We start from the raw sequence: 15200 nt of genomic DNA, 5'->3' as shown, positions 1-15200 counted from the left end.
AGTCACTTGTACTTGGATGTGACTAATGATAAACAGAATACAGAAAAAAGAGATTATTTCTGATTAAAAGTTACTCCTAGAACAACACAAATGTTGTTCTAGGAAATTATAGGGTGGGTTGTTTGTTAACTCCATGGTTCTGGAGTAACAACTTTTCCTGCTGTATCACAAAGCGCGCCTCAGCAAGGGCAGTTAGTTAGTTGATTAGTTAGTTGTTAGTTGATTATTTGGGTCAGGAGTGTTGTAATTAGGATAAACCCCTGACCCCTTAAATAGTTAACCTGTGAGGAAGCACTGCTCCTGAACAAAGCACCACTAAAGCTAACTTTCTCTTATTTTCTGCTTGTTAAATCTCTAACACACACGACACTGCTCAACATCACCATACTGAAAGTGGTTTGACACTCATGTTCACTCACTGGGTGATTCGTTCACTAAATGTACTATATAGACTTGTATATAGACTTGACAAATCTTGATTGCATTTTTTTCTTTTGTACCCCAGGTGGTGAAAAGGAGATGCACAATACAAATTCACAGGTTTGTTGTCTTGAACAGAGGTAAGTCTCACTCTTGAAGCGTGATGCAGTGAAACAGCATGGCTTCTTACTGGTCAAAGAGACGGAAGATAAACAAGGAAGTAAGCAGGATAGAGAAAGAGATCTTGCAAGAGTTTGAAAAAACTGTTAAGACAGTACCACATGGGAGCAAAAGCTTCCAGAGTGAAGATCCCTCATTTGTGAATTTGGCTAGGGCAAACACTGTTGAGCCATGCACACAGAGTTCAGCTTCAGGTGAAGCCAGCTCTGCCCATGCTAATGATGACATGGCTGAGTCTGATGGTGATTCTGAACCATGTGCTGTTGTTGGCAGTTTCTCTAGTGACTCAGCTGGTGGTTCATATGAAGATACACCAAAGGAGAGTATGCTGTACATGAGCTTAAAACACTGGGCAACAAAGTTTTCAATTTCACTGGTTGCTCTGTCAGCACTCCTGTGTATTCTGCGGGTGTTTCACCCAGAACTTCCATGTGATGGAAGGACACTCCTTCGCACACCAGCAAATGTACCCACTCGTAAAATGGGAAATGGGCAGTACTACCACTTTGGTTTAGAACAAGGGTTGCTCTCTAGGTTGAAGTGTCTAGTTTTGCCTGCAGGTATCAACAAACTGAAACTGCAGTTCAACATTGATGGCCTTCCTTTGTTTAAAAGTTCAAGGCTACAGTTTTGGCCAATTCTTGGACTACTCGAATGTGATTACACCAGGACCCCCTTTGTGGTTGGTATTTACTGTGGAGCTGGGAAACCTGCCAGCGTCTTTGAGTTCTTGAAGGAATTTACAAAGGATTTGACCCATGTGCTGACTAGTGGAATTGTGTACGGTGGCAGATCTTTTCAGGTACTTCTTTCAGCCTTTGTGTGTGATGCTCCAGCTCGTGCATTTGTCAAGCACGTGAAAGCTCATAATGGTTACTCTGGCTGTGATAAATGTACACAGGCTGGTGTTTGGAAGAACAAGATGACATTTCCTGATACTGCAGTTAAACCTAGGACTGATGCTGATTTTGCAGCTATGGTTGATGAAGACCATCACCTAGAACAAAAACCTAGCCCTTTGGCAAGTGTGGTAAAAATGGTTTCTCAGTTCCCTATAGATTACATGCATCTTTGCTGTCTTGGGGTAACAAGAAAACTTCTGTACTTCTGGCTGAGAGGCAAAAATTTGAAGACAAGGGTTCAGTCTCATGTAGTCCGTTTGATTTCTAGCAAGCTTGTAGCGCTACGTCCTCACACTCCTGTTGAGTTTGCACGCAAGCCAAGGGACCTGACTGAGGTGGACCGGTGGAAAGCCACTGAGCTAAGACAGTTCATGTTGTACTCTGGCCCTGTTGTCCTTCGAGATTGTCTGCCTAGCGAGCTTTATGACAATTTTATGCTGTTCTCTGTTGCCATGCGTGTACTCCTGTCTCCAGGCAACAATGAACAAATGGTGAAATTTGCTCATGATCTCCTTGTGTCTTTTGTGCATCACTTTGGGAAACTGTATGGAAGTGATGAAGTTGTGTTCACTATACACCAGTTGATTCACTTAGCCGATGAGTACAGACACTTTGGTCCACTTGACAATGTGTCAGGGTTTCCTTTTGAGAATTATTTGTGTCAGATTAAACGCCTCCTACGCAAACCGCACCAGCCGTTACAGCAAGTTGTTAAAAGACTATCGGAAGCAAAACCGGCTTTGGTGGAAATGCCTCCAGGTGAGGCTACTGTTGCAGGCTTGCATTACAGTGGTCCATTACCTTCTCAGTTTTGTCAAGCTGAGCAATTCAGAAAGGTTACTTCCAGAGAATTCTGCTTATCCACTGAGACTGGTAATAATTGCATGGAGGTTGCAGGTGAGATTGGTGTGATCAAGAATATCATCCGGGACAATGGAAATATTTTTCTGCTGTTTCATAAATTCAGATACTGTGAACCTTACTTTGAGTATCCATGTACCTCAGCATATATTGGTTGTTACAGGGTGCGTGAGTTATCTGACAGTCTGGCAGTGGTAAAGCTTTCAGTCATACAAAGAAAGTGTGTTCTTTATCCTGTAGATAATGGCTCTGTAGTCTTTCCTATGCTTCATAAATAGACATCTGTAGAGAACACACCTAAACTTCTGAGGACTTAATAATTATAGTTTTATTAGGAACAACTGCCAGATTTCAATGTCTACCTTAATAGGCTCTATTTAGTTAATTTGCTTTTGAACTAAAGCTAGAAGGCTACATCTGCTAATGGTCAATTACGTGAATAGGCCTTTCAATTCCATCAAAGCATATTACTAGAATATCAAACTGCTGTTGACTGTCAAAAATGTCTGAATCTGTTTTAGGATTTTACCAGCCTAGATTCTGTTTGGAGTTGCTGCCTGTAGCAGTGGGGTTTTATTCACTTTTATATGTTATGCTATGTTGTAAATGGGGCTGCAACTAATGATTATTTTGGTTGTTCACTAATCTGTTGATTATCAGTTGATTAATCAGCAATTATTTCTTCCTCCATCTCTGCTTCCTGTGGATGCAGCTCCTGTTCCTAGCATTCTCTATCACTTCTAAACAAAAAAAACAGCGGGCATGGAATTTAAATGCCTGATGTTTAAATGTGGAATGTTATATTTTGTGATTAAATATGTAATCTTTTTACACACTTTCATTGTGTTTCTGTCCCCAGCACTTTGTGTAGAGTAGCAAAGTACAAATTAATTATTGGTTGACTAATTTTTGTTTTAGTCGACATTGTCGATTTATGTTTACTGATTTAGTGCAGCCCTCAAAAAATCTGAAACCATAAACAAGATTAGGTTGTGGATTGGTTGATACAGTCTTGATGAAATTTGATGGAATTTGCGACCATTACGATTTTTGCTTTCCGACAGCATTAGCCTTGCTGCTCCCGTTCTGAAAAAAAGCATTCTGTGTCCAAACATGCCTGGCTTACTGCATAAATTTTAACTAAGATAGGGAAAATAACACTTCTGGGTGAACATTCATTTTTTTTTTTAGTTTTTTTTTTTTTAGTTTTTTTTTTTTTTTACAGGAGAACGCTGATGTGAAATTGACTTAGGGTGTGGTGAATCATGTTAACTAGTAAAAATCTCTGACAAGTACCCCACCTCTTTTTGCCCCAGCATTCTAATACACAGCTGTTATTTGATCTATAAAATTAACAAGGTTCAAATTAAATCCGCACTTCATTGGTAGAATTTAGAGGTACTTGACATTTAAAAAGAGGCACTTGAGAACTTTGAAAGTGCACAGGTAGTTTATTTAAAAAAAGTGTTTATACAGACAGTACTTTGAGGTAGTTATTATCTGGGGTGCTGCCATCTTGAGGTTAACTCCCAAATCCAGTTGCGCTCTCTATTCACTCTGCCAATCCACTCTAGCTCTGTTATGCATGTTGGAATTTCTTCTATGTCAAGAGAATGTAGAACGGAATGGGATTGGGAGTTAATCTCAAAATGGCCGTATGCAGAGAACTGCTTCAAGGAACTGTCTATTTAAAAAGTATTTTTGAAGTAAATGTTTTAAAATTGCAAATGTGCTCTCAGTGCTCGTTTTACATATCAGGGCCATCAGAATTCTACCATTGAAGTGTGCCGCTACTAGCCTTGTTATTCGTGGAAACATAGAAAGCTGGGGTGAACAGAGGTGAGTCAGAGATCCCTACAGGTTATCATGTTTATACTACACTCCAAGTACATTTCACACCGTCATTCTCCTTTAAAGATGCAGGAGGAAAAAGGCCAAATATGAAATGTTTACCAGTTATTCAGTTCTTATTTTATGAGTTTCTATAATATTTCAGATGGAAAAAAAATTTTGCGTAGTGGAGTTCCAGGACAAGGGTACTGCTGTCGTCCCAAGCTGCTGGCTCAAGGGTGACAAATGTTCGTGGCCACCCTATAATTGTCAAAAGCTGCAAAAATCTGTCCAACAGATGGAGCAATCCAGACAAGACTGGACTGTTTATGACAATGTGCGGTGTCTTGTAACATGTGGTGAGGACTGTACTTTAGCTTATATGTAATTGAGAGAATTTTGAAAATCATTCTAGTTGTATCAGTTTTTTTTATACATTTTGTTGTTTTATTTCTTGTAGATACCTATGAAGTGGCTCACAGCCGCCTTAAATTAGTTGAAGAAGGATGCTGCACATCTGAATTGCAGTCAGAGGAGGAGACAGAAGAACCAAAAAAAAGGAAAATGAGGTGCATTTGTAACTTTCTCTGTGTTTTGTTATTGTATGCTGGGAATCCTGTATCATTCATGTAACAAAAATATTTTGTTCAGGACTAATACTCGTTACAGTGAGTATGTTGATGAGGACCCTAGAGAGTCAAAAAAGAGACAATTAGCCAAGCCCCCTCCAGTAATGTTACCAGGTACTGTCCTTTTTATTTTATATACATTTTCACAGATTTTATCCATTACTAAACAATGTCGGAGCATATGCATTATTCAGTGTAACAGTAATATACATTGATTTGTCTAATTAGAAGTCAGCCCTGCATATATGGTGCAGTAAGAAAGAGCAGATAATGGTTAGAACTTTACATTTTACCATTTTACTATTCTATTATTTTAAAAAACTAATTTAAAACACCTATTTTACAAAGACGAACATTTAGGGGTTCTGGGGGACTGACATTGCAGCAGTTGTAACCCAATAAGAACAATGTATTAACAGTTACATTTATTAACTTTAAAACTACTTTTCAAACACTCTTTGTGCCAAAAGAAATTCAGGCATGAGCATATTGTTGGCAACTAATTCCATAAAAAATAGTCAAATTTACGTGTTTCGAAAATGTGCTGAATGATCAAATTAAGTCAGACAAGCTCAATGTTATTTAACACAATTGATCTGGGGTGGGTTTCCCGAAAACAATAAATCTTAGCGAATAATGAACAAACTAACGAATAACGTAAGTAAAGAACGAGCCAGTTCTGCGAGTGTTTCCCAAAGAGCTTCGCAAAGTGAAAATTAACGAGTAAGTGTAAAGAACGTCTTTGTTGACTCCTCCCCCGAAATCTTTGAGGACAGATCTGCACATTCTTGGTATTTTAATCTCATTATCTTCATGAGGGAGAGTCACCTGAAATAGTTTTCTCAGCGTCTTGAAGGAAGTAGTTCCTGGAGGTCCTAAACAATAATTACTGCTTTTCCTTCACGCTTTCCTTCACGCTCCAGCTCCTCCCAAATCACCATCTCAGTTGAGTTTAGGTCAGGGGATTGTTTACTAGATAATTCCATATACGTCAATTAATAGTTTTCATGGTTTTAATATTAATCTACAATGTAGACATTTAATTAAATAAAAAAACTAAAAAAAAAAAAACATTAAATGAGACGTGTCCAAACTTTTGACTGGTACTTATATATTTGCGAGTTAATACACCCCAGAGTTTGCCCAGATGAACGCCCACAATGTTGGTTAGAAGCACCTGATTATAAAATATTATTAAATATTACCTGCACATTCACTGATACCCTTTTACAATACGTGTAGGTGTGATTAAAGACACCACGGTTTGATTGGTCAATTCCAATATGCCCAGTTAGACTACAAGCCACAGACAAAGTTATCAATATAATATAATATAATATAATATAATATAATATAATATAATATAATACAATATAACTTAATATAATATAATATAACATAATATAACATAATATAATATAATATAATATAATATAATATAATATAATACAATATAACTTAATATAATATAATATAACATAATATAACATAATATAATATAATATAATATAATATAATATAATATAATATAATACAATATAACTTAATATAATATAATATAACATAATATAATATAATATAATATAATTGATTCAACCACGGAAATAATATTTTTGTTCCCTCAAAATTGGCGGTCCCTGGTGTTTAAGTTGGTGAACTGCAAGCAGAATGCTTTTTAAGTAGAATGTTAAGAATAACGACTGGGTCAGGGCACTCGTTAATCTGCTAGCGAGTTTACATAGTACTTTAGTTACGCACGGGTTTGGGAAACACTCTTTAATTAACGATCAATCTTAAGTACGAGTTAACGAAGTTCTTAGCGTTATGAACCCTTCAGGAAACCCACCCCTGTTCAACAAACCACCCTACCTATGTTCTTAGAGTTAAATGGTGCCCTCTTCTTTTTTTGTATGTTGCCTGCCAGTAATGCATTAAGGATGCTGAGTAGTGCTGTTGTTCTACACTGGTCGCTTTACACTGTTTTGTTTTCCTCCATTACATTCTAGTAACCGGAAGTGTTATGATATTACTGGTCAAAGGGAATCAAATAGGGCTGGCCCGAATAGCGTTTTTTGAGCTCTGGATATTCGGCACTGATTCGAAGCGAATATTCGAATATTCGTTTTTAAAAAAAGAGGTAAAAAAAAAAAAAAAAAAGCAAATCACGGCCCCTTTAATCCACTGAAAAATGTTCAATTTGCTCTGACCGACGAGACATATTCACCCTGGATTTTTGGAGTTTTTATCCCGGATTTTTGTGTTTTCACCCCATATTTTTTCTGTGTTTTTAGCCCAGATTTCTATGTGTTTTCATCCCGGAATTTCTGCTTCCCCACACCGCGGCTTATCCGCTGCGTAAGCAGGCTAGGAGGCTGCTGCTGCACGGTTTCTCCGCTGCGCAAGCCAGCCCAGTAAATTGCTGTTTGTGTTTTCACACTTAGGCTATTTGCTTAAAAAAACAAACAAAAAAAACGTTTGTTCAGGAAGTATTTTATATTCTTAAACATTGTTAATTATATTAGAAATTATTTTATATTTTTAAACCATGTTAAATTATATTAGAGTAGAGGAAAGTCATTGTTAATGACGTTATTGAACTTGGTCTATTTCGGTTTAAGGATTGTGCAGGGCATAGTCTTATTACTGATTTTGTATTTTTGCACTTGGGCTATAAGCTCAATATTAAATATTTCGTTTGCTTAGAAATAATTTTATATTTTTAAACCATTTTAAATTATATTAGATAAGAGGAAATTCGTTCAGACATCATTTTTGTAGGCCAGGCTTTTGTAACCGATGTGAGGTGGAGCTCTGGAAAGGAGAAAAAAATTAATATCCGAATACCAAAATTAAAAACCGAATACCTACTCAACGAACAAATATCCGAATACCCGAATATTCGGGTCCAGCCCTAGAATCAAACATGCATTATTTTGTTCTGTAATTAAACAATCAATTTAAACTAACACTTTCATTGGACATCCCTAACGTGTAAATATAAGAAAATGAGTGTGATCTTTTTTTTTGTCTTTTTTGTGTCTGATATGACAGATTTTTGTTCTTTATCTATCTAGTATGTGCATTTAAAATATTTTTATTTATTATTTTAAGACTCTTTATGTTCTTTTTAGAGCTCTTCGGCAGAGGACCAGGACAGGTCCTTAAATCATTTCCACATCAAAGCAGTAAGTTGGACAACTATTGTTTATGATTAGCTAAAGCCCTATCCAGACGGGATTGGGCCTCATTCACCAATATCTTCTTAAGATTTTCCCCCCCACAAATTAGCCTAGCGTTCTTAACCCATGGAAGAGCATGGCTGATAGATGGCTGCGATATGCCCTCCTGGTCTGCCTACATCCGCTGAAATGTCCCAGTGGCTAAAAAGCCCAAGGTGGAAAATACCTGCACATGCGGGGGTACTGGATTTGGTACTGGATCACATGAGAATTAGGGCCATTAATGGAGCAATAAAGCGCCCTGCTGATTAAAAAGAATATGATGTATATATGTATACATTAAAAATACTATAATTTAATCAAACTGATCTGTGTTCTTGCAGTCTGTTCTTAGTTAAGAACAAAATCCAGATACAAGAACATTAGTGAATGTCAGATTCTTTGCTTATTACAAGTCAGTAGAGTGGTGTTGTGATTCTGAAGCTGTAATTTTACTTCTTTAAAAATAATGAATAATCAAGAAAATCATATCTTTAAGTATTTATGAATTGCAGAAATTAAGTACAAGTGATTAGGCAAAAACAGAAATTACAGAATTAAATGTAATATAAACTGATTTACCCTTTTTCTTTGCAGGTTTGGGTTCAGTTCAATTGTCTGAGCAGTGTTTTACTGGTTAGTGACCTTAATTAATTAAATGTTAATTTAAAGGTTTTAGGAGGTACTTAATGACCTTTTGTTTGTCATGTTAGACTTCCAAAGCAGCAGCAGCCCAGTGTACCATACACTGCAAGTAACAGAATATGAAAGAAATGGTAAGTAAATAACAAATTATTATGTTTCAGTAACATGAAAACATCAAAATGAGTATTAGGGAAATGGATAGTAACATTTTATTTGCCCAGATCAATGATCAAAAAGATTGATGTCCTGGTTCCATTTCCAGTCACCCTATAGAATATACAGTTAAAACCCTGAGCTGCAGAGAAAGGGGCATCACACACTGTTGAATATTAAAGATATTTTAAACATTATTTGCACTTGGTCCAGACCGTAAAAAGAGTGTCGGTTAATGTGACCTCAGGTTATAGAAATACTAAATAATAATTGCTATGATCCACCAACTAGCTTGCAGGTTGCCTGCTCCATGTAAGGAAGAAAATGTTTCCAGCCAAGGCTCTCAGTCACTTTATTCCCTAAGTGTATCCCCAACTTCATATGATGACCACAACTTTTAAAAATAGAACAGAAAAGCATTTTTTTTATATTTTAAAAAAGATGTAGTGATACTAGTACATGGAAAGATGATGGAATTAGACACTGAAGACAGAAATATGGTTTAGAGGAGAAAAACATGATTGAAAAGTAGATGTTTTGCGATTAAAACTTATGAGGATGGGCAGCAAAGATGCCAGAAATGTAGTGGATGTGAGACAATGTGCTGTCCAGCTTAAGATACGGTCAGTGGCTATTTTAGATATTTCTTTTAAAGCCACAACAGTTTTATCCAACCTGCATTTTGGTTTACCAGTTTTTGTTGAATTATTGAAAACAGCATGTTAGTTAAATTCATTATTTAATCACAGTTTTACCCTTTAACTATTGTTCATCAATGTGATCTTCTCTTGAAGGAGCAGATCCGACAAGGCCAGACTCGATGCAAGCCCTGAAAGGTATGATACTTGTTTTTAAATCCGAGTTTAAAGATTTAAAGATTATAGATTTTAACAATATTAGCTTATGTTAAAAAGCTTAGCCTGCCTGGTGTCTCTGTGAGGTAATGGTACATCAAGAGTCAAAGCAAGTGACTGCTGGCCACTACTGGTTATTTTGGATATTTCGTAATCTTGTTTTGTTACTATGTTTCAGACATAGCAGTTGACAAGATGATGACCATGTTGGTTAATATACGTGAGGATATAAAAGAAAATAGAAAGGAGATCCTTAAACTGCAGAAAGATGTTGGAGAAATAAAGGAATGCATTGGAACACAGTATGAGAGTGTGGAATCACCTGGTGCTGCTTTATGTCTGCCCTTAAAGACTGTGGAGGATTTTGAGGAGGCAGAAAGACACCTTCAGACTGAATCAGTCCGTCGCAAAACCGTAAGTACTTATCAGTAACTATCATAATAAGACCTCATTTTATTGTATGTTCAATAGTAAAGTAACACAAAGGTTTTGTAAGTTTACATTGTCAGAATAGAAAATGCATAATACACAGAGATACACTACATTGCCAAAAGTATCCACTTGTCTGCCTTGCGTTATGTGATGTAAGACTTGGATGCAGCTGCCCTTAACCATGGAAAAACATTCAATGAATCTCTGTATGCACTTTTTAATTTTTCCAGCTCAGAGATACTTTATCTTCATCATTACAAGTTGCTACTGCACTGAATTGAAGCAAAAGTATGAATAAAAGGGAAAGAGTAGCAGGGACTGAGGGAGCTAGAGGAATATATGGCAGTCAAGAACCAAAGGTATAATCCATGAACATGAAAAAAAAAAAAAAAAATTATATCAAGATTTATTAATAATGTTTGTAAACAGAATATTTAATATTGAATTATGTTTTGTGTTTTACCTTCACTTTGTTTGCAGTTGTTTTTTTCACAGTTATGTCTCAATTTTGACCCTGTTTTTACAGATGGATGGGGTCTAGTCATTGGCTGCTATAAATAAATAAACCTTTATGGGAGGGTTTTATTTCCAGCAGCCAATGGTCAACTAGTCCCCACCCATTAAAAACGGGGTCAAAACTAAAAGCAAGAAAGTTCTCTAACTGAAAGCAAGACCAACATTTTGTATTTATTGATTATGGATTATACTTTTGGATCTCAAAATGTGTGAACCTATTTTGACGTCATAGGAATATTTATCAATGAACATAGAACTGCCTCAGTGTGCTAGAGGAATTGGGTCAGTGGTTACATGGTTCTCTTTTTACACGATCCCATTAGCTATATGTAGTCAATGTTTTCACTCTTTGTCACCAACTTGCCTAGATATATAATATGCTAGATATCTGCTGGGCATCGCCAACAGCTCACATCACTGACCAAGTGCTGACTGGTCGCTAATTTACCCATGAACAGAGTTTTGTCGGCGAGCAACAAAAGGTGGTTGACGAAAACCAGGCTTAAATCATGTAGTGTGAAAGAGGGTATTAAAAACTTAATAAACCAAAGCTAATTAAAAATGTTTCTTGTAGGTATCCAAGTTTGCTGCTGTGGGTGGTGGAACACCAGAGACAACAATACGCCGCATTTTGCAGTCATCACTGACAAACGAGTTGGCCTGTCACTTTAATTGGGCTGGGAAAGGATGCAAAAGGCCATTCAAAGACACCCTTCTGAGAGACTGCATATTTGGTAGGTCTTTACAGTTGTCATCTTCTCTTAATTTATCTTTGTAAATTATAGTTCCTTGGAAAAAAATATTTGAAAAACTTAACACTTGGGGCCCTATCGCACGCCCTATGCAAGGCACATCGCTGTCTTACACCCAGTCAACAGTCTACTTTCATTTCTTGTGCAAAATCACTAAAACAGTTCAGTGATTCTCCAGAACCAGCTGTAACACGTTTTAACATCTTTATTATGCAGTGAAATAAATTGGTGTTTCTGGTTCGTTGTCACCTCAGTGAGGGCAGGTAGTGAGTTAATTAATTGATTAATTAGTTGTTAGTTGATTATTTGGGTCAGGTGTTTTATTTAGCATAAACTAATGACCGTAGTTAAATACTAAACCCTCCGGGAAAGCGCTGCTGAACTGAGAGCCACTTTCTCTTATTATCTGCCCTTTAAAGCTCTAACACAGACTACACTGCTCAAAATCACACCGCTCAACATCACACCGCTCAACAACACATCGCTCAACGTCACACCGCTCAACGTCACACCGCTCAACGTCACACCGCTCAACGTCACACCGCTCAACAACACATCGCTCAACGTCACACCGCTCAACATCACACCGCTCAACATCACACCGCTCAACATCACACCGCTCAAAATCACACCGCTCAAAATCACACCGCTCAACATCACACCGCTCAACATCACACCGCTCAACATCACACCGCTCAACATCACACCGCTCAACATCACACCGCTCAACATCACACCGCTCAAAATCACACCGCTCAAAATCACACCGCTCAACATCACACCGCTCAACATCACACCGCTCAACATCACACCGCTCAACATCACACCGCGTTCAACATCACACCGCTCAACATCACACCGCTCAACATCACACCGCGTTCAACATCACACCGCTCAACATCACACTGCTCAACATTACTGAAAGAGTTTTCACCTGTTTAAATGCTTTAATGATCCTCTGTTAAGAAGCATAATAATCCAAAATGTGATCTGACCGGAGTTCGCTGTTGTTGTGCAGAATCCAGTCCGAGGTCATTTCCAGCCACTGTGCTGTGACGTCAGATAAGCATTAGCTTAAATCTAGCATTTTTCTGATTACTCCCCTTAAACAATCTCGAAATTCAGAGGATCCAGTGATATTTAGGAGGTAAATGTACGCAGAATAAAACGTACAGGGTTCTGAACATATTTACTAACCACAGAATGTGACAGAGACCAGTTTTTGAAAGACCATTCAAATTCGCCGTTTACATGGACTGCTTAGACACGAAACCCCAAATATGGGCATAAACATCATGACGCTGACTACAAAATGACGACCCGACTTCAGTGGCCTATAGCAGGAACCAAAACACTCCAGTGTCCAGTGAATGACTCTTTTTTTTTTCATGGCAAATAGCATTTTTGAATAGGATGCAGTATTATTGTCTCATTGTATTAATCTCAGATTGTACTGATGTCCCATTAAGCCTTTATCTTCTGATTTTCAAAACATCTAAAAAAATCAGACATTTAGGATTCAAGCTAACTATATAAATCCTAAAGAAGATTATATATAAGATTATTATTATCCTACATGAATTGTCAGTGGATAGAATAAGTGTGCATTTTATTTTACCCTGTAACTGGACCTTGAAAAACAAAAAAAAATGATTACTAATTAAAAACCCCTGCCCTAGAATCTTCCTTAGTTAAAACACCACTGTAACTGTTGGTGTTAGTGGAGTGCTGGGAATGATTGTGGTTGGGAGAATGTGAGAAAGGTTCCTAAACTAAGAAACATAAAAGAATAATTATAAATTCAAAATAACAAGATTTTACACTTTTAAATGTTATATGTTACTAAAAGGCCTTTGACTGACAGGGGTCACCCAATATTAACTGTGGTATAATCAGCAGTTCTTTTTCAGGAATTATATAATTAGGACTTATACCTGACTGTCAGATTTGGGAAATTTTGCGAATCCATAAAGCCCTATGGGATATGACAACATTTTAACACACACATTATATTGCCTTTAATGTCATGTTCACAGGATGATTATTTAAAAAAAAATCACAGTAAAAATGTATACAGTCAGATTATTAACTGATACCTGATGGTTAGATTGTTGTGATGTATTGAGAGCTAGGAGATAGGTCCCCATAAAAAGTTATGATCAGATTTTTTTGATGTTTTGAAAATCAGGAGATAAAGCATTATGAATTAAGACATTAATACCCAGAATCTTGTTCAAAAATTCTATTCTAGCAGGGGAAAAGTAAATTGCGGCTGACGCCTGAGCTGTGTTTTGTCATGTGACATGCCGACAGTCAGCTAAGGCATGGCAAAATGGAAAACAGGCTAGGAATCATTTACATTTTGGTTATTTAATCATTTAAATAATGATTAAATAAGTAAGAGCAACACATGTAACAGTTTTTATTAATTGAAACCGAAGTGATTATAAAATATTTAGCTGTAATTTCTTTGTTAAGAGTAGCAAACTAACTGATACTGTATAACCACCAACACTGCCGGTATACTCTTATGGTATATGAAACTTATTTGTTTTATTTAATTTCACAGTATAGTTTGTTGTACCCAGAGACTGTAAAAAAAGATGGACGCCGTGTCTCTGTTCCCATTCATTCAATGAAAATGAAGCCAAAATCTTCCGCCATGTTGGCGATCCTGCCACCTGATTATGCGCAGTAGAGACCAGAGGAGGGAGAAAGACAGTGGATAGCAACCTACTCATTTAAATAACCCCGCCCCTGAGGGCTGCCTCGAGGTCACAGGCTGCGGGGCGGAGCGGAGCTGACGGTCTGTTATTGGTCCCGCCCATAAGCAGCCCTTTTACAATAACCACACCTGAATAATATTTTTAAAACCGAATTCTGTGGGATTATAAAAATTTGACAATATAAGCAGAGGTTACACTAGCTGTTGCATTTAAATAATGGAGGTAGAATTACAGTATATTAGAAAAAAACGTGATTGAAAGTTGTCTGTTTTGCCATTGAAACCTATGGGGATGGGTGGGGTTACACAGCTTTCTGCAGCCGAACAGCAGGGGGCGCCCGACCTGTGGTGGCTTCACTTTTAAGAGACGATGCTCTGTCCAGCTATATACAGTCTATGGTTGTACCCAAATATAGTGGTCTATTTGGTATTTAAATGAATGGCTGAAGTGCTTTTGATGGTGACCTGAAAGTTTTTTATATATATATATATATATAATTTTTTTTTTATTGTCTGTTTTTAGCTGCAGCCCGCCGTCAACATCAAGATTTAACATTGATGACATTTGCAGATGTCATAATGAAGTGGCTGCGCTATGCTCCAGAAAGAGAAGGTGGCCTTCCCAGAAAGAAAATGTAAAAAAAAAAAATATATATTGTAACATTTTTTTCTAACTGCTTTAAGTTTTTTTTGTTGTTGTTTTTTTGTAACACACAACTATGGCATCACATCAATATAAACAGTCGGGGGTACAAAAATAACAGGTAAAAAAATTAACCAGCGTGTTTTTACATTTTGGGTGTGTAAATAAACTTCTCGTGAGCACAAATGTGAAACTCGTGAGCAAAAAAAAGGGGGGAATTGTGTGCACGCTGAACAGAATATTGTTCTCAAGCTTTATTTTTCTCCTCTTGAGTGTTTTTTTCCTTTCGAATTCACAGTTCTCCTCGGGTGCCATTCAAATTACCTGCAGCTGCAGTTTTCGCTTAAGTGAGTTTTTTTTGCACTGGAGTTTTGAAAGGGGTGGTTTTGACAGTTTGGGGGCGGGGTCAGGGTCGCCTCACTCAGCGAATGCTATTGGCC

At 37.2% G+C, this 15200-nt stretch overlaps 1 protein-coding gene across 2 annotated transcripts; it reads left to right on the top strand.

Annotated features, from left to right (window-relative positions):
• The first annotated feature begins 377 nt into the window (after positions 1-377).
• On the top strand, positions 378-14893 carry LOC111188817 (uncharacterized). Of its 2 annotated transcripts, XM_049483788.1 has the most exons (11): positions 378-540; positions 4360-4552; positions 4654-4762; positions 4845-4936; positions 7954-8007; positions 8638-8676; positions 8754-8816; positions 9633-9674; positions 9871-10106; positions 11215-11374; positions 14641-14893. In XM_049483788.1, the coding sequence occupies exons 1-11, from the start codon at positions 439-441 to the stop codon at positions 14754-14756; spliced, it is 1206 nt and encodes a 401-aa protein (XP_049339745.1). In that variant the 5' UTR covers positions 378-438; the 3' UTR covers positions 14757-14893. The 2 variants fall into 2 exon arrangements, with proteins under 2 accessions (XP_049339745.1, XP_049339746.1); XM_049483789.1 differs by lacking the exon at positions 378-540 and having other exon boundaries at positions 3611-4552.
• The last annotated feature ends 307 nt before the right edge of the window (positions 14894-15200 follow it).

This window comes from Astyanax mexicanus, chromosome 10 (genome assembly GCF_023375975.1).
Source record: "Astyanax mexicanus isolate ESR-SI-001 chromosome 10, AstMex3_surface, whole genome shotgun sequence".
NCBI classification, from domain to species: Eukaryota; Metazoa; Chordata; class Actinopteri; order Characiformes; family Acestrorhamphidae; genus Astyanax; species Astyanax mexicanus.
Note: the sequence above shows the minus strand (reverse complement) of the source record. Positions and strands in the feature narration are given on the sequence as shown.